Source organism: Trachemys scripta, chromosome 5 (genome assembly GCF_013100865.1).
Source record: "Trachemys scripta elegans isolate TJP31775 chromosome 5, CAS_Tse_1.0, whole genome shotgun sequence".
NCBI classification, from domain to species: Eukaryota; Metazoa; Chordata; order Testudines; family Emydidae; genus Trachemys; species Trachemys scripta.
In genome coordinates, this window is record NC_048302.1 from 97,048,562 (window position 1) to 97,070,222 (window position 21,661).

Below are 21,661 nucleotides of genomic sequence, written 5' to 3' on the forward strand. Positions count from 1 at the left end.
TGAAATCAATATATTTGAAAATGTAGAAGACATCTAAAAATATTTAAATAAATGGTATTCTATTACTGTTTAACAGTGCAATTTAAAACTGCAATTAATCGCAATTAATTTTTTTAATAGTTTGACAGCCCTAGTTTCTAGGCATGATTTACCTCTCACTTATACCATTTAATATTTAGTATACCTTCATTGTATTCAGTGGCCTTACTCCTCATTTATGCTAGTGTAAGTAACCAGAGAAACTGGCTCTCTGAAACTCATGTAACAAAACATAAAAAAAAAAGGGGGTGGGGGCGGGCAAATCATGCTAGAAAAAGGAAATGAATAAGAAGTATTTTGCATAAGACCAACACGAAAACAGGAAGGAACTTCCCACTAGTATGCTAGATGAGAGTTCTTCAGTGACATGTGCTTGACTATGAGAAAAGCAGATCTCCTGAAATTATTAACAGCAATAATTATCATGTTCATTGTATGTTTGCCTGAATTTTTCAAAACCCATGAAGGTGAGTGATCCACTTTAAAGAAGGAGGGCTCTTCTTTATTTTAAGGTCAGATTGCAGTTAAAGAATTCACATGTACTTTCCCGGAGGAGCTGATTGTGATGCAATTTTCTTACTGATTGGAAACTTTACAAAATTTATATGAAATGTGTCACTTCAATTAGCTTTTTGTTTATAATAGTTAACTATATATATATATTAATTATGAAGAATATTTGTCAACAGTTACATATACCAGAATCAAAAATATTGTAGGTATTTTCATTTAATTTATGTTGTACTTCTTGCCTTTGGCGGGGGTTTTCTACAGAAGGTAATTGCTTGTTAGAATTATAACTATTTTGAACTTCTTGCACCCAAAGGCACAAAAATGTTTGTAACATTATTGTATTATACTTTCATTCAAAGAACATGAAAAATAGTTAATCCCGTTGGAGATATCAAAGTAGTATTTATGTATGGTGAACTGAAACAAAATAGTGCAGAATGGGTAGAACTGAGTGAAATCAATCTCTTAATATGAATTCCAAATATAATTTGGTTATAGAAGTCAATACTGAGATTTGGGAGAATGAGAAAATGTATGAATAAAACATATATTCATTGTTATATCTTCATTTAAAAATCCATAGCTAGGCTAACATTAATTGATAGGGTTTTTTCCTCTGTATTCCAAAGTAGGACTTTGAGGATAAAAACATAACAAGAAAGGTGTCCATCTGATAAAGATAGTTCATTTTCCTGAAAGGCTTTATGTTAATTTTTAATGAAAAGTGATATTCAGTAAAAACTCTGAAAGCTTAAAACATATGCAAGTTAGGAAAGTTAATTTAATTTGAATTTATATTTTCATTTACCAAACAAGAATTAAATTGATTCTAACTCAAGCATGAGGATAACAATCTGTAGCTTACAAAATGATACTCCTGAGGGAATTCTGTGCCAAAAAATTAAAAATTCTGAACATAATATTTTAAAATTCTCCAAAATTCTGCAAATTTTATTGGTCAATAAATAAATGTGGAGGCTCCAGCATGGCAGTGGAGAGCACAGGCCACTGACTGCACAGAGGTGGAAGATCACCCTGCAGCCCCCACCCCGGGACATGGACTCAGCGGTGAGGCTGCACCTGACCCTGACACAGTGCAAGGCCCAGACTTGCCACTCCATATAATCAGGCAGGCTCAGCCCAGCAGGATCCAAGTGTGGAAGGTCTTAGTGTGAGGAGATCCAGGCGTGGGGTGATAAGGGCTCTGTGTGGGGCAATCTGGGTACAGGCAGCTTGGTGGGGGTGTCTGGGTACAGGGGGGGATCTGGATGAACAGGCTCATTGGGGGTGGGGTTTTGGGTGCAGAGGCAATGGGACTCTGCAGGAGGGGTCCAGGTGAAGGTGGTTAGGGCTCAGCAGTGGGGTGGGGGTCTGGGTATGGAGGGCTCAGCTTGGGGTCTGGGTGCTGGCTTGGTGGGGCTCAGTGGGGTGGGGGTCCAGGTCCGGGGAGCTAATAATCAGGGTGGTCCAGGTGCAGGTGGGGTAGGGCTTGTGGGGGTTCATATGTCTGTGGGGGCAGTCTGGGTGCAGAGGTGGGGTCCAGATGCAGGGAGGTGGGACTCAGCAGGGGTCTCTGGGTGCAGGGGGGCTCCAGATGCAGAGGGTGAGGCTTGTTGGGGTGTGGGTTTGGGTTCAGGGGGCTCAGTGTGGGGAGGTTCTGGGTAGCAGCGCATGACCAGTTTTGCGGCTTCGCTTTGTTTGCCCCATCAGAAAGTCATTTTTCTGTGGGGAAGCAAAGAAATCTGCAGGACACATGAATTCTGCACATTCGCAGTGGCACAGAATTCCCCCAGGAATAAAAATGACAAGATCAGTGGGATGCTTTAAGTTTTCAGATATTGTAGAAGGTGTAAACAAAGTTTGCAAATTGCCATACCTAATGTTTTACCTCCATGTAAAAGTGGCAAAAGTGCTACGTAGTAATCAAATTGTTTAACAGATTGCACGAATATACAGTGATGACATAAATGTTACTACAAGAGAACATACTATTATTACTGTCAGTACCATGTAATAACTGTTATTTCTAGTTGATTTTTGCACATACAGTTACTGTTTAGATAACGCTGCATGGTATAACTGATGCAACCTCAAAATTTTTGTCATTTTGTACTTGCTGAATTTTAACTACAGTGTCGGTAAAATTAGAAAGCGCAGTTCTGCCTTAAGTTCTGCATTGAGGGTTTCAGAGGACTTAGAGCAAAGTACATGAGAAGCAGAATTCACCACAAAACTCTTTCTAGGAATTTTAAAACTAGCTACCCCATGTTATCTGGATGCTCTCTAAACTATGTAACAAATTATAAGCTTATGTAAGAGGGTGTAAATACACTGGAATTACCATCCTAGAATACACCATTTTAGAATTTGGCCCTGTGTGTGTCCTCAGAGCTGCATGGGCATTGTTAGTTAAAAATCTTCTTTAGGAGACTGCTCTTGTTCTGAGTTTTGTTACAAACCTGAATCATGCAGATGTTTGCCGAGGTTCAGCTGAACTTCTGGCAATTTCAAATTAAGTGTTAAGGTACAGAAATACTCAGTTAAAGCATTCAAACAACCTTAACTTTGCTATATAGTGATACCCTGAGAATGGAGGGGGGAAACAAGAAAAAAAGTCTGTGTCTTTAAAATCAGTTTAATCTAATCTGGGACAAGGACTAATATGGCCACAAAGACTAATAGGCATCATTCATAATGGTAAGCTATTGAATGACATCACTACATGGCAGAATGAAGGCTGTTTGAGTGCCTTAATTGTGTGTTTCCATATCTTACATGTTTGGATTTCTTTTAGTTTAACCTTAACTCTGAATTTCCTGGATCTACAATGCTTGTTTCGATGATAATCACAACATGGACGTAATATATTTACCCTAACTTACTGATATGTGTTCTCAACCTTAACTCCACCTTAATGTAGTTGTGTGTTTGAGACAGTGGATCCTTGTTTCCTTAACTACAGTATATTTCACTATCTCAAGAAAGCATTATGAACTAAAAGGCATATCCTGTCACCACCCTTTTGTGGAAATGCAAGATCTATAAATAAAGCAGCAATACTGGTGCAGTTCTGCTGCAAAGCAGGGGGTCAGTTAGGTTGTGGACTGGCAGTGCAGGAGACAAAAGGCAAACTCCATGAGAGTGTATGTGTGTGGTGGTGGTGGTGGGGAAACAGCAGAGACAGGTGGGGGCACATGTTACAACCTTGCCCACTGTATGGTTACCGGTCTGTTGCAAGTGGACCCCATCACTGGGTCCTATGTGCTTCCAAGCTGAATGGATCTTGGTAGAGTCTAGTAATTGTTTCTCAGCTTAACCGGTGTAGTTTAGCCCCTCAAGCGAACAAGGCACAGTGGCAGAACTGAGTGAAATTTTGAATTTCCATCTGTGGTAAATTCTGACATTTCAACATTTGTTTTTGTCCCTAAAGAGGATGAAAAGTTGAAATTTAGAAACTTTTCATGGAATGGAAAATCTGAAAAATTTAAATGAACAAATGTCTAAACATTTCATTTTGACATTTTAAATCAAAACAAAATATTTCAACACTCCCACAATTGAAATGTTTCATTTTGATTTGTTGAAATTACCCCAAATGCTTCATTTCAAAATTAACCTGTATTTTCTTATTGTGGCACATTGCATTATGGGAGGTATAGCACAGCAGGGAGCCTGGCCCAAAGGGAGAATAGGGACATCAAGGTCCCAAACATCTCCCACAATGCACCCAAAGTCATGTGACCACACCTCTCAGTCAGAATGAAATCAGCATGTTGCCTTATGGGAGAGATGGTCCTCTAGGGGGCCCAGTCCATAGGAGAGAATAGGGACCAGAACAACAGTTCCCATATGATAATGCTACATAATATGAAAATATAGTTTAATGTTTTGTTGAACTTATTCAAAATGAAACCCAACCCAAAATGATATATTTAATTTCAAGTTTCTTGATGGAAAATTGAAAATTTTCAGCAAAATCAAAGTTTTCCTGAAGAAAATTTCAGTGTTGCACAAACTGCATTTTCCATTGGAAAATAATTTTGATGGAAAATTCCTGAACAACTCTAAACATAGGCTTAGGAAAGGAACTTCTTAACCACAGAAACTTTACTCTTAAAGCAGCAGAGGGCTTAGAGATCTTAGACAACAAAACAGGAGTCCTGAGCAGAGGTGAAAGTAAGCCAGTCTGGTCCGGCGTACCGGCAAGAGCCAGTACACAGCCAACTGTACCGGCAAAGGGCTGCTTCCCCAGGCTGGCAATTTAAAAGGGCCCTGGGCTCCTGGGCAGCAGCGGCTGGGAGCCCCAGGCCCTTTAAATCGCTGCCAGAGCCCCGCTGCCGGAGCCCCAGGGTCGCAGTGGCAGCCGGGAGTCCTGGAGCTCTGGCAGCAATTTAAAGGGCCTGGGGCTCCCGGCCGCTGCTACTGCAGTGGAGTCCCGGGCCTTTTAAATCGCCACCGGAGCCCCGGGGCTCCTGGCTGCCGCCGCAGCTACCGCTACCATGGGGCTCCGGCAGTGATATAAAGGGCCCAAGGCTCCCAGCAGCCGCTACTGCAACCAGAACTTCGGGTTTAAAGCCCCCCCCTTCCGGTTGAGGCCCCGCCCCTTCTGGTTGAGGCCCCGACCCCCTGCTCAGGACCTTGGCTCTGCGTACCAGTAAGACCTTTAAGTTACTTTCACCCCTGGTCCTGAGACACACCCTCCCTTGGTCTGACCTCACCTCTTCTCGTGAATCAAAATGTTGTCAGTGATTTAAGTTAGGGAGAGTCTCTCCTGCTCTCACTTGCCTGCCAGTCCTTTTTATGTGGTGATGGTTGCTCTCCCTCCCCTGCACACAGCAGCTCCTGCTCTTATGTAGGCCTCTGTCTCTCTTCCATGTACTCCACTAGGGACCACCAACTTCCCTCCAGTCATAACCACCACTTTTGAGGAAAGTCAATTGTTCCAGGGGGATGGGTTGGTAGTTAAGAAACACATATGATGATTCTAATCTTGATGGCTTCTCAGTGATAGTGTTTCAGTGAGGTATCGAGCCTCTTCCCCAAGTAGAGCAGCTGCCTGGAATACATAAGAGGCTGCCTTCAGGTAAGTTTAGTTATATGTTCAGCACATAGTACAAAATGGAATTAATAATTTGATACGGAGATATCTCACTCTGATATAGCACACACAGTAGCTCCACAAACTACATGGACAGAATACCTATGTAAAAGATGTGTAGCAATAAGTAGCCATTTATAGCTTGAAAGCTGCAGTAATAACTTTGAGGTGGCTGCACCAGTGCTCCGCATCCTAGCTCCAGGATGGGAAGGAAAATTTAATTTCCTCCCCCTACACATTCTAACATAGATCATCCGCACAAAGAATATTTACTAGGAGTTTACTTGGGCAGACAATAAGAATTTGTCTCCAAGGGTCCACATCTCTCTCACTGTGCAATTGGGAGAGATTATGGACATTTAGAAGAAAACCTTCAACTTGCCTAAAGAAGGATCAGGCCCTAAATTTTGTATTTTTAAATGTTCTTTATAGTATTAGAACAAATCATTGTCTTATATTTTATGTGCATAATATGGTATTTTAGAAATCACTGCAGTTTTTGTTTTTATGACATATTTATTACTCTCCAATCTACTGTCACTAAAGAAGAGAAGGTAATTGACTTTGCATTTACTGTAGGATGTCATTTCTTTATCCTGTCTGAAATTTTTCACTAAATTGATTTCTGAGGCTAGTCCCCCTGGATGCTAGCACAGATGGCCTATTGCAACTGTCAGGCTACAATGAATGTTGGGCCAGTTAAGGGATGTATTTTCATCTCTATACATGAGAATTTATGACCATATAACTCCCATTAGTGCTAGTGGGAGTTAGATACTTAAAACCCTATTTCATGGAGATGAAAGTATATATCTAAATTGGAAGGTGAACTACTGTAGTGTGGGTTCCCATATCATGAGCATAAACAGAGTGGTTATTTGGTTTCTTAAGAAGTTGGTGTTAGGTACCAGCATTTTTTGCTCTTTAATTATTTTCAGATTTTAAAAAATATTTTAAGACAAGTACAAGTTCAAATATAAAAGTGAGCTGTACAAAAAAGCCTTAATGGTTATTTAGTGTGGAAGAGAGTAGAAAAAATAGGAGATTCATCCTCCTCCTTAATAATGAATAATAGAATATCTTTGTATCACTTGTCCAAGTTGAATCAATGCATACTAGCTAAAACCAAAGAATACCAAAAAGAAGGAAGTGAAATAGGAGATAAAATTGGTGGAAGATTTTTGAGTTAGAGTACACAAAAGCTGTAGTGTGGAGGTTTCAGGTATATATAATCTTGCTTTATGAGAGCATTATCTTTGGAGACAGGTTTAAATTTGACTACAGCTGTTCTCCAACACAATCACAAAGACTTATTGTTACCATGTAGGTTTCTGAGCAAACTGCCCCTCTGAAAGTGTTAAGGGCTTCATCTTTTTTCAAATAGAATCAAATCCTAAGAGCTTTGGAAGAGGAATTTGTCCAGATACAATTATGAATGCAGGTTACAGAAGAGATTTAGTATTATTGAACAATAAAATCCAGTATGTACAATGTGAGAGTCATTCTTCTTTCATGCTCTCCCATTATACAATATGTTCAATATGCTGCCAGAATTTGAGAGAAAGTATGTTTCACAGTAGCATGGTGAAAGGATATCTATCTTTATACTTACAGGTACATATTTTACTATGTGCTTCCAGTATGACCATCCTTACAATATATAACTATCTTTCTTTTTGTTTTACAGCAAGCACTGTGATTATATCATGCATGGATGCTTGTTCATTAAATAATGTCACCTTTCCAGTCTGTGCTTTTAACAATTCTTCTGAAAGCTTCCTGCAACAAGGAAGTAAAAAACAGACTGTTTTTTTGAAGGTCTTTATAAATTACTTTGATTTTCAAAATACTCCAAGTATTTGCCAAGTCTCCAGGACTGAACTGCAACCATGTATTTTAAACTCCACCTGTGAATCCGAGGATGATATGAATGTTGTTCACCAGGGATCAAGATCAGAAGGTAAAGAAAGAGAACAAGGGAAAAGAAGTGCTTATTTTAGAGGTAGTTAATAACACTTGCATACAATTTTTTCATTTTTTTGCCAGTTAATCATGAAAATGTGATAAGCTTTATACTGATTCCTTAATCATAAACTCCTGGAAAACTGTGTGAATATAGCTTCTTGGCCTTAACAGCTTATTTTTGCATTGCTACAAAGTGCATAATTAGTGCAAAATTCTGCCCTCAGATACATAGGCAGTGTCATGAATGCAGAATTTATATTTAAAGCTAAATCCTGCCTTCTGTGTTGCGGCCTCATCAAAAGCCTATTGAAGTCAAAGGGAGTTTTTCCATTGACTTCCATGGGCTCTGTATCAGGCTCCTGGTGCAGAAAGGTGACGTTATGGGAAAGAGTATAGAAATACTCTTTTCCTCCCTCTACCTATTCCAGCAGCCAGCCAGAATACATCCACATATCCTTAACTTATACCATGATATGTTTCTAAAAGTTTGCACCTGTCCATCTTTCCCATCTTTATGCATTCTGCTTAAATCCTTAATTTGCCCCTAAAGGGCATCCTTCCTGTCATCAGTTTTCATGCAGAACTCCTTATTGATTTCAATGTGGAGCACTACTATGGAATATAATTAATCAAAAAATAGTTTTCCTGTGGTGGAAGGGGACATTGAGAGAAAATATCTGAAGAATGGCTTTGAAGACAGGATAATAAAACAAATAATAATTAATAAGAGTAGACTGTAGTTAGCGCTATACAAGTGCATGGGTAGCAGAGAGCTAAAAGAATCAGTGTCAATATTTGCAATATTGAGGGTGCTTAGTTCTAGAGTGACATTAAATGATTCAAGTAGGACAAGACTGAAAAAGCCTCTTTCCAGACATCCAGGGCAGAGCAGGGAAGTCAGAATCTACACCTTTTCAGAGAGGGTCTCATCCTCTCTCTCTGGCATGCACTTCTCTAATGCTTCTGGAGACATTCTGGATTTTGCCCTCTCAACATGGGCTCCGCCTACTGTGACAAAGTTGGAATTTTCTGTAATATGTTTATGAATCCTAGGCATGCCTCAGTTTCCCTCTGTATGTTGCATTGCTATCCAGTGGATACAAAAGTGTTAACACTGTTCCTGGAACAGTGCAGGAGGCAGAAGGTGTGTGTGTGTCACATTGCTGTCTGGGGGGAATGAACACAATCATTACAGAACTGGCTCAAACTGACCCAAATCAACAGAGGGTTCAGCAAGACAGAGAGATGTCCCAATCACCATGTAATAGCAGGAAACTCCAGCAGGCAGAACTTGAGAACTGAGCTGGAGAACAAGATGTCAGGTGACTGGCTGAAGGGGGCTTTTTGGAGGAGCCCAGACTGGGAGAGACCAGAGGGGACAAGAGACGGAGCCAGAAATGGAGTCCGTCACAGCTTCACTGACTCATCATGGCACTCCTTTGACCAAGGTTGGACTATGGCTTAATTTCCGCCTCTCTGTGCTGACCTAAGGACTTTCAGATTCTGTGTGCCAGATGACTACTAAATGGGTACCTTGTTTTGGAAAGGCTGCCTGTGTCACTGCCTGTGTCACTGCCTGTGTCACTGAAAGCACTGCGCCCTGAACGGGTACTGTACAAGCCTCCTGTAGGACCCTGGCTTGGCTGGATTCATTGCAGGGAGCCACGGAGAGAGATAAGGATTGCTAGTGCCGATGGCTCAGTTTTGGAGTCATGGAGGTCATTGGCCTTCCCCTGTGGAACTGTATGGGTCCTGGGGGCCTGGCCTACTAAAGGGGTCACTCCCAGGAGATTAGTTACAGGCTGGAGCATGGACCAGACTTTGTGACTCTGTGACACGTGCAAAAGCCAGAATAGGACCCCGAATGAGCAAGTGCCCAAGTCTAAGATATTGTTGTTATTTTCAAACTGCATGCATAAAAATGAATCCTCTAGCTTTTACAAATTAGTTCCCTGTACAGATTTGGAGAATAACCAAATAAGAAGTATATGGGACAAATTCTGCCCTCATATTCGCTTGTGGAACCCTATTGATTTTGACAGAGGTATATGGATGTTACTGAGGGGAAAACATGTTCTATGTTGTTGACATGGACATGGTGGAAGCCCCATAGCTTGAATCACTTAAAATTGGACTGGGCAAAGCTCTGGAAAATATTCTGAAATGGCAAGGAGATGGGCTAGATAACCTAATAGGTCATGTCTAGCTCAAACCTCTATAACTTTCACATTTTTATTTTTAGTTTAGTGTTGGTCTGTTATCGCTGACAATGACAAATTCCAAAAAAACTTTTGCAGCTGGTAAATGAAGTCACTAATATTTACAAGGAAAACACATTTTGAATAGCAAAATCAATACAACTTAGATCCATTCTGAAGGCTTATTACATATCTTATTGTCCATTTTACTACTAGTCAGTAATGATGAAGCTTACCGTCTATTTATAGGAATAGGTTTAGTAGTGAGTTATGGTACTTTTATTTTGTAAGTACAATGTGCTACATAGCACATCTTAATGTTTTTGATTTATTTGTATTTCCAGAAGTGAGAGGATCATTAGATATGAAAGCAAAAAAATTTATTTATTTCCATAAACATTTCAATTTCACTGTGGGTTATGTGAATGAAGAAAGTGAGGAATACAACATTTACTATATACTGGAAGTCCTCATTAGAAATTCTACAACCAGAAGAGGAAACACTACAGAAGAAAGCATAAATCACTCATGTATAGCAGCAATGACGGAAGACCAAAATGGCTGTATAAATATTTCACTGCAACTACAGCCTTATGTGGAAAGTAAGTTATGACAAGGGAATCGGAGGGCAAGTCAAACATGGAACTAATATGAATCTTACACTAAGGAAGGAAAACTTCCAATATGCAACCATATGCAACTGTTTGAAAATATCTCCCAAAAATTGAGTGTAATTTTGATCACCCTTTAGTGAAAGGCCACCTGAGTTGGACAACAAATGGTCTTTAGATAGTACCTTAAGGTAGATTTGCTGTAGATTTTTGGAAACAACCCAAGAGCGCTAACATCTGTGCCTTTGATTAACCTTTTTTCTGGCTTATAGTTCAGAGATTGATTGAATTTGTGTTTAACAAGAATTGATTTTTCTTATTTTTATTAGTTTATTTTGCCAAAGTTTTTGGCACAGTCCTGCTCCCTTTGAAGTAAATGCCAAAATTCCTGTTGACTTCAATGGGAAAAAGGTCAGGCTACAATGTCAGTGTCATGATGCAATGTTTCGCTTATATTCTAAGTCCAGTATGCTTCAGGGAGAAGTCTTAGTCCAGTCCTTGTGAAGACAATCTTTTTCCAGAGGCTAGCCTGTCAACTCTTTAAATTTCTTCTGGTGCTGCATAGGCCTATTAAGAGTCTTTCCTGTCTGATTGTCTGTCACACTCAATGTCATAGAACATTTGCCATTGCGAAATTGATGAACTCAAGTATTGTTTATTATTTATTTATGTATTGAAAATTCTAGATTTTTAAGTAGGCTGTGTCTTCTCTTGGGAAAAATAGGTGTGTTCTTCACTCGAATTAGCTAACTCAAATTAACTAATTTGAGGTAAAATCCTAGTGAAGATAAGGCAGTTTGCAGTTTTCACACAATTAAGTAGGTTGAGTTGAAATCTAGGCTGCCTCATAGTCTTCCACTCGATCTACTAACTTGTGTTAAAGTTACAATCTGTTAGGTCCTCACTAGAACTTTACCTCAAGTTAATTAACTCGACTTGAGGACATTTTTTTTCCCTTAGAAAGACAAGGTCTAAAGTTTGGGAGGTGTCCAGAGCATTAGGGAAATAAAAATCAATAAATATAGGGTAGCCAGGTGGGGAAGAGCCATAAAAATCTGGCCTTTGGAAGGGGAACGCATAGGTAACTGCATGAGGCTGCCTCTCAGGGGCATCTTATCCATGAGAATTGGGAGCTACCAAATGGAACCATCTTGTTACTTACTGGGTTCCTCTGTGGTTTCTCAGTTGTAACCGAGTAGGGGACCCAGAGGAAGTTAATACAGCTCTAAACGATATTAGCTACTGAAGAGATTTGGAACTCGTGGGTTTCTGTAGCAGGTATTTCCACAGAGAATAGCCTCCTTCCCATACTTGCCCTGCCCCCAAGATGCTTTCTCTCAATAGAGCCCTAATAAATAGGATTTCCCAGGAGGTGGTCTTGGAAGTGGCACTCCTCTCCCTTTTTGCATAAGCAAGAAGATTTCCATAAGCACCATGTTCCTCCCTCTTATGCATATGCAGTTGGATTATCTGGTTGTGGACACAAGAACAGGTGTATGTTGTACGCTGCGCATGTTCCTTCTATTTCTCATCAAAACATATGCCCCTTTTTTGTTTATATCAGACCCCCATGTAGATGTTGATTTTTGCAGTATCTTCTCATTGACAGAGTCACATATAATTTACACATGAGTTGTTAATTCCCATATTTTACTCAACTATCTCAGACATGCACTGTGATACATCCAGATGAAGATGAAACTTAATTCCAGACAACCCTACTGCAACCATGAAACTTAATTCCAGACAACCCTCCTTCTGAACAGCAGGGGAGGGAAGAGAGAGGCAAAGGTGTTTTGTCTTTTCTTTTAAATTTGTAAGCCACTGAGATACCCTGGTGATGGGTATGGTATAGCTATCTAGATAGAATGATGGATGACAGAAAAATAATTATGTATTGCTTTATTTTATCTCTTCTCCATTTTATTTTATAACAGATACAATGTGTATACCGAAGATCATTTGGCTTGTTCTGATTCCATTTGTTTTTGTGCTTACTGTCATTACTGTTACCTACAAAGTATTCCAAGAAAATAAAAAACACATCCGTAAGTAATGAAGGGTGAAGCTATATACATTTAAATTCCTATAATTTTTAAAAAGTACATTCAGCTTTGCAATAGGCTATGCCCTTATTTATTAAAGCAGTTTAAAAAATTATGTTTTAGTTGTAATATGTGATACAATTAAAATAATTGCAGATGGGGGATTAGAAGGCTCAGCAGATTGATAATGTAATCTTTCCCCACTGGATCACAGGTTCAAATCTAGCACAGGTTGGCAGTGACTGAAATATGTTAGCAACTGACTGATGCCTGGTAGCCTATATGAAATGAGCTGATGGTTTGAGTCCAGTTCTCGGAGATAGGAAACCACAATTAATGCCTTTGTTCAGAGTCTCAACAGAAGAGCCAAAGACTGAATAGGCATAGAAATTGAAATATCCTCTTGCTCCTAAAGATGATCCCTGAAGGTTAGGATTGAGGCAAATTAGGTAGATATGATGAAGCATTCATGGCAGCTACCTGTTCTGAAGACTGATAATCCAAATTCAGCCCTGGTGCAGTGACACAGAGGTTGCTCTTGCTTACGCTGAAGCTGAATTTGGACCAGACGGCACTGGTTCAGTGCTGTTAATTCAGCACCATGTATGCATTTTGAGTATTTAAAAAAGCATTTACTGTGCTACAGAAGAGTTTGTCTTGAGTTCAATGACCAAAATAATTTTCTAAACAGTATCTTCAACACTACGAGCTAAATTCTGGCTGCTCCCAAGTGAGATCAGTTAGGGTACATCTACACTACAGCGGGGAGTCGATTTAAGATACGCAAATTCAGCTACGTGAATAGCGTAGCTGAATTCGACGTATCGCAGCCAACTTACCCCGTTGTGAGGACGGCGGCAAAATCGACTTCTGCCGCTTTTTGTCGGCGGCGCTTACTCCCACCTCCGCTGGTGGAGTTAGAGAGCCGATTTGGGGATCGATTGTCGCGTCCCGACGGGACGCGATAAATCGATCCCCGAGAGGTCGATTTCTACCCGCCGATTCCGGCGGGTAGTATAGACCAGACCTTAGAGTAGAGGCTACATAGGGAACTACCTCCCGCCTAGTAACCCAGCACTCCATTGAGAACTAGACTTCTGGGCAACTGACATAATGCCTGCACCCAGCAACACTCTTCTGTACTGAAGGAGTGTGGCCAGCTGGCCTTTGGTACAAGCAGGTTTCTGCTTTCTGTGTGACTACCAGAACTCTGAGACGGTAGATGAGGAGGGGAGAACATATTGCTCCTTTCACCAGCATGTAAGGAGAGTTAGTAAGCAAGCTTCCACCACACAGTGCTCACTAAGGCATCTGCCCAAAGCATCCAGGATGCCTCCGAGTACTAGCACTCAGTTGTTACAGCTTTGTACTCTCCCGGTGCTCCAGAACTGAGCAAAGCCTGAATTTTTTTACTCATATGGCTAAAATGATATCACTTATGTGCCTTTAGCCATCCTAACTCTGTGCACTGTCAGCCATTTCTGTAATAAAGGTACACTGTAGGATTCTGGCTTTAATCATAATTGAACAAGAGGAAGAAAACTAAATGCATGGAAAATGTTTCTATTTAAAGGAATCTGAAAGATTATTTAAATGAATAAGCACTAGAGTTGTCTAAGATCCTAAATCTGAAGCAGAATACATGGATGAATTTACAAATCAAAAAAAGAATATATTTTAAACTATATCATTAGAAAATTATTTTATCTTTTTATTTCTTGCCAGAACCTGAGTCAGAGGTTTTTTACATTCTTTTTTTAAAATACCAAAAAAAAAAAAAAACCACATAGCCCTGAACTCATGTCCAAGCATGTAAACTAAAACTATTCTATCTTGTAGTTTAATATTAAAAATATTTTAATAGTAATTTTAAGATTACCTATGCATTTTAAGGATTTAAGAGTAAGATTTTATAGCCTTTGGATCATAACCTGTGATTGTAATGCATAAATTTCTAAGGTAATTAAACAATTTTTTTTCTATTTATTCTTAAACAACTCATTCCATCTTCAATTATGAGTTTCTCAGCATTTTCAAGGACATAATCAGTGAAGAAAAATATTATTTAAATTTTCAAGCTTCTAAGCTTCCAATTACTGATTTGATTCTCGAATTATAATTTCTATTAATTGATAATTATTTTAATTAGTTAAATGTAGAATGTTATATTTCATAAAAGCCCACATTAAAAGAATGTTAAGGTTGCAAAGTCAACCACACAAAAGTTAGAAAATGCCAGAATTTAAGATTGCCTCTCCAATCTGAATTCCACCCCCTTGTGCATATGCATTATGATACAGTCTTTAATTACATACTAGATGATTGGTGCCCCCCTGAGTATGGGGGGGCACCAGATAAAGGAGAGGACATGTGACCTCCCCAATCCATGTTACCTGGGGTGGTGGGTGGAGGGCTTTGTCCTCCTGCTGCACCAGCTCCCCCCAGGCATGTTCAGCTGCTCACAGCCAGACCCCAGAGTCACTCCCAGATGCTGCCTGGTGCAGTACAGCAGCTGCCTGGGAGAGTGCCTGGCTGCGGCGGCAGCAGGCTGCCTCCCACCCGGGCTTGGCTTCCTGGACAGCGGCTGCGTGAGTCAGAGCCTCCCCACTGCCCCCCATAATGCTCAGAGTCGGCTCCTGTCCCCAGAAGCTGAGCCTGGGCAGGGAGGGGTGGCAGCGGCAGCCTGTTACCTCCCCAGGCTTGACTTCTGGGGACAGGAGTTGACTCAGCATGCCGGGGAGGGGAAGGAGTGGGCCATCCGACTCACTTGGCCACTGTCCCCAGAAGCTGAGCCTGGGTGGGGTGGCAGCCTGCTGCGGCTGCAGCCAGGTGCGCTCCCAGTCAGCCACTGTGCTGCACCAGGCAACGTGCTTGGAAGAGGCTCTGGCCCTGCCTCTTCCTCTCCCCACCTGGGCCAGCTGCTGGAGGGGCACTTGACCCTTTGTATCCCTCCCAGGAGTCATCTCAAAGCCTCATTCAGTGCACAGGATGGACAGTGCTCAAGGAATGAGCAACCGTTCAATATTTTTATCCTCATAATTCAATTAGTGGCTCTTGCCTTATTACTGTATACCATTCAAAGCATGCAACTAATACAGAAGTATTCATTTCCTTCTAGGCTTTTCTAGGGTTCTCCTCACTAATATTTAAGTGTCTCACAAACATTACAGAATTTATCTCCAACGTGAGATATGAGAGCATTAGTATTCCCATTTTATGGATGGGGAAATTGAGATGAAAATTTGCCTGAGGCTACAAATGAATCAGTGGCAAAGCCAGGATTAAAAATCAGGACTTCTGGCCCTCAACCTTCCCGTCATTCCTCCAGACTGCCCTACTGCTGTGCATCCATAGCTCCCATTGACTTTAGTTGCTGTTATGAGTGCTCAGCACTTCTGCATATCAAATCTTACATGTCTTTAATTGGAGTTTCAGAAAATGAGGAACACACAATTAGAAGCTATCTACCAAAATTTTGGCTTTAGTACTTTTCTTGGTATCATATAGGAATACTGCAGTAAAGACAGAGATAGAACTAAACTTATCTTGACTTGAAGACAATCCTTTCTGTATTCTCTTTGCCTTCCTTTCTACATACCTTCAAATGGGGGCAGGGCTCATACAAATAGCTTAATCCACTATACAATCCTGATTCTCCCATTTTTCAACTTTGGAGTGCTTGAATTTGTAACCTAAACAAGGTTAATTTAATTGTGAATATAATTCCCTATGGTTTTTTAAAAGGTAAAATCAAATTCTATTAGAGAACTGTAACAACCATCCATAACACTTCATTGGTAGGGTTGAACTCTGAATCATCAGCATTGCAATATAGTTTTACTACAGAACTAACTACATCAGCCTATTTCAAGAGCAGGCTTTTGTCCTGATGGGGCATAGGGGAGAATGATTGCTAAGATCAGGTGTTGGATCCAAAAGGTGGTCAAGGGTAGCTCTGCCCAGTTCTCTCTCTCCCCATTTCCCCCTGGGAGGTGTGTGTGAGTGGTTCCTTCTCCATGTGGTGCTCTCATAGAAGAGGACAGGTTGCTGGGTCCATGAGGAGGGAATGTTAGGGGGGAAGCTCAGCCTCACTCCTTCTCTTTCTGCTCCCAGACAGACTGTCTGCCCCCAGAACTCCCAGTGCAATATGTGATGCTTCTGCTTTAGCAGTGGTTTGGGCCTGCCCTTAGATTAGACTATTCATGTTCAGTTAATATTTTGGGAGGCTTCCAAAGTTATCCTGAGGTACATAAGTGTCTAAAAGGAAAAGATAATTTTCAAAAGCCAAACCTGAATGGAATTTCACTGGACAATGAAAAATCTGGCATCAAGGTTTTCTCTTGGCCCAATTTCCCAGTCTTGCTGTAAACAATGAAGGCATTAAAGCAACTTAAAAAAAATCACAAGGCTCTTTTATAAAGGAAAATGCTAGGCAACCTAAATATAGGGGTTGCTATGAGCTCCCCGGTAACGCGAAATATATATGTAATGATACAGCTGAAGATAAACTATTTTTGTTTTAATCAGATAGCAAATATAGAGCAATGGCAGCTTCTGTTATCCAACAAAAAGACATCAAAAGCTCAAAAGAATCTACACCTACTAAAGTTATTCAGCTCCTTTCAGGTGAGTAATATATAAGCAAAATAAAAACCTAACGAATTCTGAAACAAAGAGAGGGGCCAAGAAAGACCTTCTAAGACATCCTGTCTTAATCCCTATATTTTGTAGAATTCTCACTACATCTTTCACAATGTCTCTTCTGTCCTGCTGTAAGACCTCAGCAATGATGGTACCGTGACCACTTCTCTTATTAATCTTCTCCATTACTCAGCTATGCTCATTGAAGTCAATGGGATTTTTGCCATTGGCTTCAAAGAAAGCAGGAGGAACATAGCCATAGTTAAGCATGTTTTCCTAATATGTAGTCTAAACACTTATTTCTTTTGTTTCAAACCATTTTTCCTTGTTCTGCCATCTCCTGAGACTATGAATAACTCCCTTTATGTATTTTGTTTAACTTGTACAATTTAACAGACTGTAATAATATCCCTCCTGAATCACCTTTTTCTTAGATGATAAATATTTAGCTGTCTCAGGTTTCCTCATATATTCTAATCCTAGTATGTTGCCCCGTTATTTATTTGTTTCTAGATTTTGTATCTCCTTCTGAAACTGGGGGTAATTGAAACACACATTTGTTTTACATGTTAGCATTCTATGTATAAATCTAAAAAGACCATAACTTTGTTTAACAACAGCATTGCACTGAATGCTCTTATTTAGGTCCAGATCCTCAGATTTCAATGAGAGTTAGGTGCCTAAATTCCTTTGAGGATCTGGGCCTTAGTATCTTACTTCTGCCCATAGGTCTTCCATGGATTTGCTGCTTTCTAATTAGCAGCCTCCAATTTGTATTTTTGCTGTTTATTTCCTATACCTGTCTTATTGTTCAGTGTTTGTACAGCACCTAACACAATAGGATCCTGGTCTAGCACAGGGTTTCTAGATGCTATGATAAATAATTATAATACCTAGCAGTATTGCCTTACATTTGTTAGCACTGAATTGCAAGCCTGTTTGGTAAGAAGCAGGAGATGACTTAAGGTTGGGGAACCGTTCTCTCCTATGCAGGGAATTGGTTTTGGGGATGGGAATAACACAGCCCTGACTCACTCAATGTACAGGAGCTAGTTCAGGAACAGGAATGCGGGAATTTGTTCTTGCATGAAAGCAGATTGAGAAGATGAGAAGACATAATCCATTCGGGTGAATGCCCTCACATGCAGGGGCCTGCAAAGAGGCAAAAGGGGAGGGGAATGGGGCACTATAATCATTTTGTTACCAGTACTGCTGTTACAGCAGTTTAGGACTGTGATGTTAGCACTGAAAACTAGAGTCACAAGCCTCTAGTGTTTGTAATGAAATCCGGCAGAAAGAAATCAATGTGAGTGGGCAGGCCAGGTACATAACCTTGCTACAAGAAATTAAAAAGCAATTTTATGGCAGGGATAGCGTGGATTGTCTACAAAGAGAGGAAGTCATCTGTATAAAAGCAGAACTTGTGTCATCCCTTGCCTGACAAGCACTCTGTTCTCAGCTCAGAACAAATGAAATGGGCTAGCAAACAAATGAATCCCCATGTCATGTGGAAATAACTTTGGGTCAAATCCTGCAGCCTTCTGAAGCACCATAGAAGGCCTTATATACTGGTGTGACTTACTGTGAGGCATATCCTAGGCATGGAAAGGCCACACAGGGTGACTCTACTCTTCTTTTGTGCCATTGCACTGGAGTTCGGAGCATACCTGTAAAATGTCCCTCAAGTCACGTGAAGGCGTACAGTTTAGTTCCAAAGTTACCTTCTTCCCACATAAAAATGGCATTCACTCACTTTTATTGTTGAAAATTATTTATATCAGAAAAAAAGAACTGTGAAACTGAGGTTATAGAAAGACTTGTGTGCACTAAGGGAATGCTGCCACAGCTTTTAAATTTCCTGCATCAATAATTTTGTTGTGTTCCTCATTTTTGGTTTCCTGTCACGTATTGCATCTCACATCAGGGCCTTGGCAGATAAGGTATTGTGGCCTGAGGCTCTATGACTATGCAAGCTCATCTTGACTAAAGCCCACATTAAAGAATAGATTCAAAACTATAGTAGCAACTTGAAATGGCTGTGCTGGTTTTCTGGATTCCATTCCTTCCATCTGCACAGAACCCATTGATATGGCTTCAGGCAGGAATCAGTATTCCCCCGACCTTCTGAATGTACCTTATTATTCAGCCCAGGGAGACTCTGGTGCATGGCTCAACTCATTGCAGGGTTGAGTGATAATCAACATACTAAACTGAGGAGGTTATTCAACTTGGTCAAAATATCTTTGTTGCAAGACGGGAAAGAATAGTCCTGGGCTCAGAGTATTATTGATATTACTAGAAGAACCATACTGTTTAATACATTCCATGTAATTTGATTTCCTTATCTTTTTATAGATTAACACAAACCAGGAGTCCTCTGAAATAACTGTAAATGGCAAAAATAAAATAAAATAAAATAAAATAAAATAAAATCCAAAGTCGGCAAATGGGAAAATAGTTTTTAAACTGTCTAGACTTGGGCACTTCACTGTTCATTCAGCATATTAGCAATAGCCTTGTCTTGCCAATTCCTTCAGCAGTTCAAGAGCCTCAATAATTTCTCTCTACAATCCAGTAATTTGTGGCATTTCAATCTTACCTAGAAAAGAGCAGATAGCTTCCTGTCTGCCTGAGCACTCTTGGGAATACAATTTATATTCCCAACATTTAGAGAATTGGCTAACTTCTGAAGATGTATTTATGAGCTCATTATTTTCATCCCTCAGGAAAGGAATCTGTCTCTGAAATCTTTTGTCTTTAGTAGCTCTCACTAATAACATTCTTGTTTTATCACTATGTTCACAATAGCATTGGTTAGCACTGTATGTCTAAGGGTTTTTCGACCATTGAGTGTCTTATGAAATCCCAGTGTAGATTTATGATGTTGAAGAAAGAACACGATATTGGTCTTAATGTTATACTCCTTCCACTCCAGGCTACCCATTTGACTGAAAAGTTTCTTGCTTATGAACTGCTTTTACTAACACCATGGGGCTGATTATGGAGCCATTCGCTGGTTTCAAACCACCATAACTCCATTGACTTGAGTGAAGTTACTCCTGGTTTACACCCATATGACAAGCAGAAACAAGACTACATGGAAAGAACTGCTGTTTCTCCTAAGCACTAGTTTTAAGATCTGCCATTGCCACGATGGATTATAAATATCTACTACCTCCATTGTCTCAGAGAGCCATACTCTGACTCTCTACATATTAGAATACATTTTCCTACTAACTTGTCTTGCTCATGACAATGCAAAGTTAACTTTAATGAACTTAGGACATTTTTTTTTAAATGAAGTTATGATACTCCTGCCTTTCAACATTATTAAATTAGCATTCATGTTATAGAAGCTGAAGACAGACTATGAATAAAGCCCAATAATGTCACTGAATATAACAAAGATCATTATGTAGAAACAAATATATAACTGAGAATTCAGTAGCTTGTGAATTGCGAGGTATATTTTTCCAATACGTTATTTTGTTAGGTTAATTTTACCATCACATCTGTATCACTCAACAGAAGTTTTCTCTGTGATTTTGTTTTTTAAATTCCAGTGGTAGCAGTTATTTTAAACAAATAAACATTAACCTGATGTGTTTGCAAACCAAGCAGTACCACATTAAGAAACTGAAACTGAAAATGATTATATAAGAGTAAAAGTGATTTAATTGACTTTCTTTGTTCAGGCAGGAGGACACTGCATAAGTAAGCAAGCAATATAAATGATGGAAAGGAAACTGGAATATTTAAAACTCTTTCCATTTTAATTTTAACAACCTATGACATTAGTAACATGGTAAATGAAGCAATCATAGAATCATAGAATATCAGGGTTGAAAGGGACCTCAGGAGGTCATCTAGTCCAACCCCCTGCTCAAAGCAGGACCAATTCCCAACTAAATCATCCCAGCCAGGGCTTTGTCAAGCCAGGCCTTAAAAACCTCCAAGGAAGGAGACTCCACCATCTCCCTAGGTAACACATTCCAGTGCTTCACCACCCTCCAAGGGAAATAGTGTTTCCTAATATCCAACCTAGACCTCCCCCACTGCAACTTGAGACCATTGCTCCTTGTTCTTTCATATGCCACCACTGAGAACAGCTGAGCTCCATCCTCTTTGGAACCCCCCTTCAGGTAGTTGAAGGCTGCTATCAAATCCCCCCTCATTCTTCTCTTCTGGAGACTAAACAATCCCAGTTCCCTCAGCCTCTCCTCATAAGTCATGTGCTCCAGATCCCTAATCATTTTTGTTGCCCTCCGCTGGACTCTTTCCAATTTTTCCACATCCTTCTTGTAGTGTGGGGCCCAAAACTGGACACAGTACTCCAGATGAGGCCTCACCAATGTCGAATAAAGGGGAACGATCACGTTCCTCGCTCTTATGGCAATGCCCCTACTTATGCAGCCCAAAATGCTGTTAGCCTTCTTGGCAACAAGAGCACACTGTTGACTCATATCCAGCTTCTCGTCCACTGTGACCCCTAGGTCCTTTTCTGCAGAACTGCTACCTAGCCATTCGGTCCCTAGTCTGTAGCAGTGCCTG

At 40.2% G+C, this 21,661-nt stretch overlaps 1 protein-coding gene across 2 annotated transcripts in view; it reads left to right on the top strand.

Moving 5' to 3' along the window:
• Positions 1 to 384: 384 nt before the first annotated feature.
• Positions 385 to 21,661, top strand: part of TMEM156 (transmembrane protein 156) — a 33,806-nt gene continuing 12,529 nt past the window's right edge. The window contains exons 1-5 of one of the 2 annotated variants that reach the window (XM_034772964.1): positions 385 to 506; positions 7,338 to 7,652; positions 10,158 to 10,415; positions 12,362 to 12,472; positions 16,997 to 17,095. In XM_034772964.1, the coding sequence (XP_034628855.1) occupies positions 407 to 506; positions 7,338 to 7,652; positions 10,158 to 10,415; positions 12,362 to 12,472; positions 16,997 to 17,095 (883 nt within the window). In that variant the 5' untranslated portion in view covers positions 385 to 406. The remainder of the gene's footprint in view (positions 507 to 7,337; positions 7,653 to 10,157; positions 10,416 to 12,361; positions 12,473 to 16,996; positions 17,096 to 21,661) is intronic. The other variant, XM_034772965.1, reaches the window with a different exon arrangement.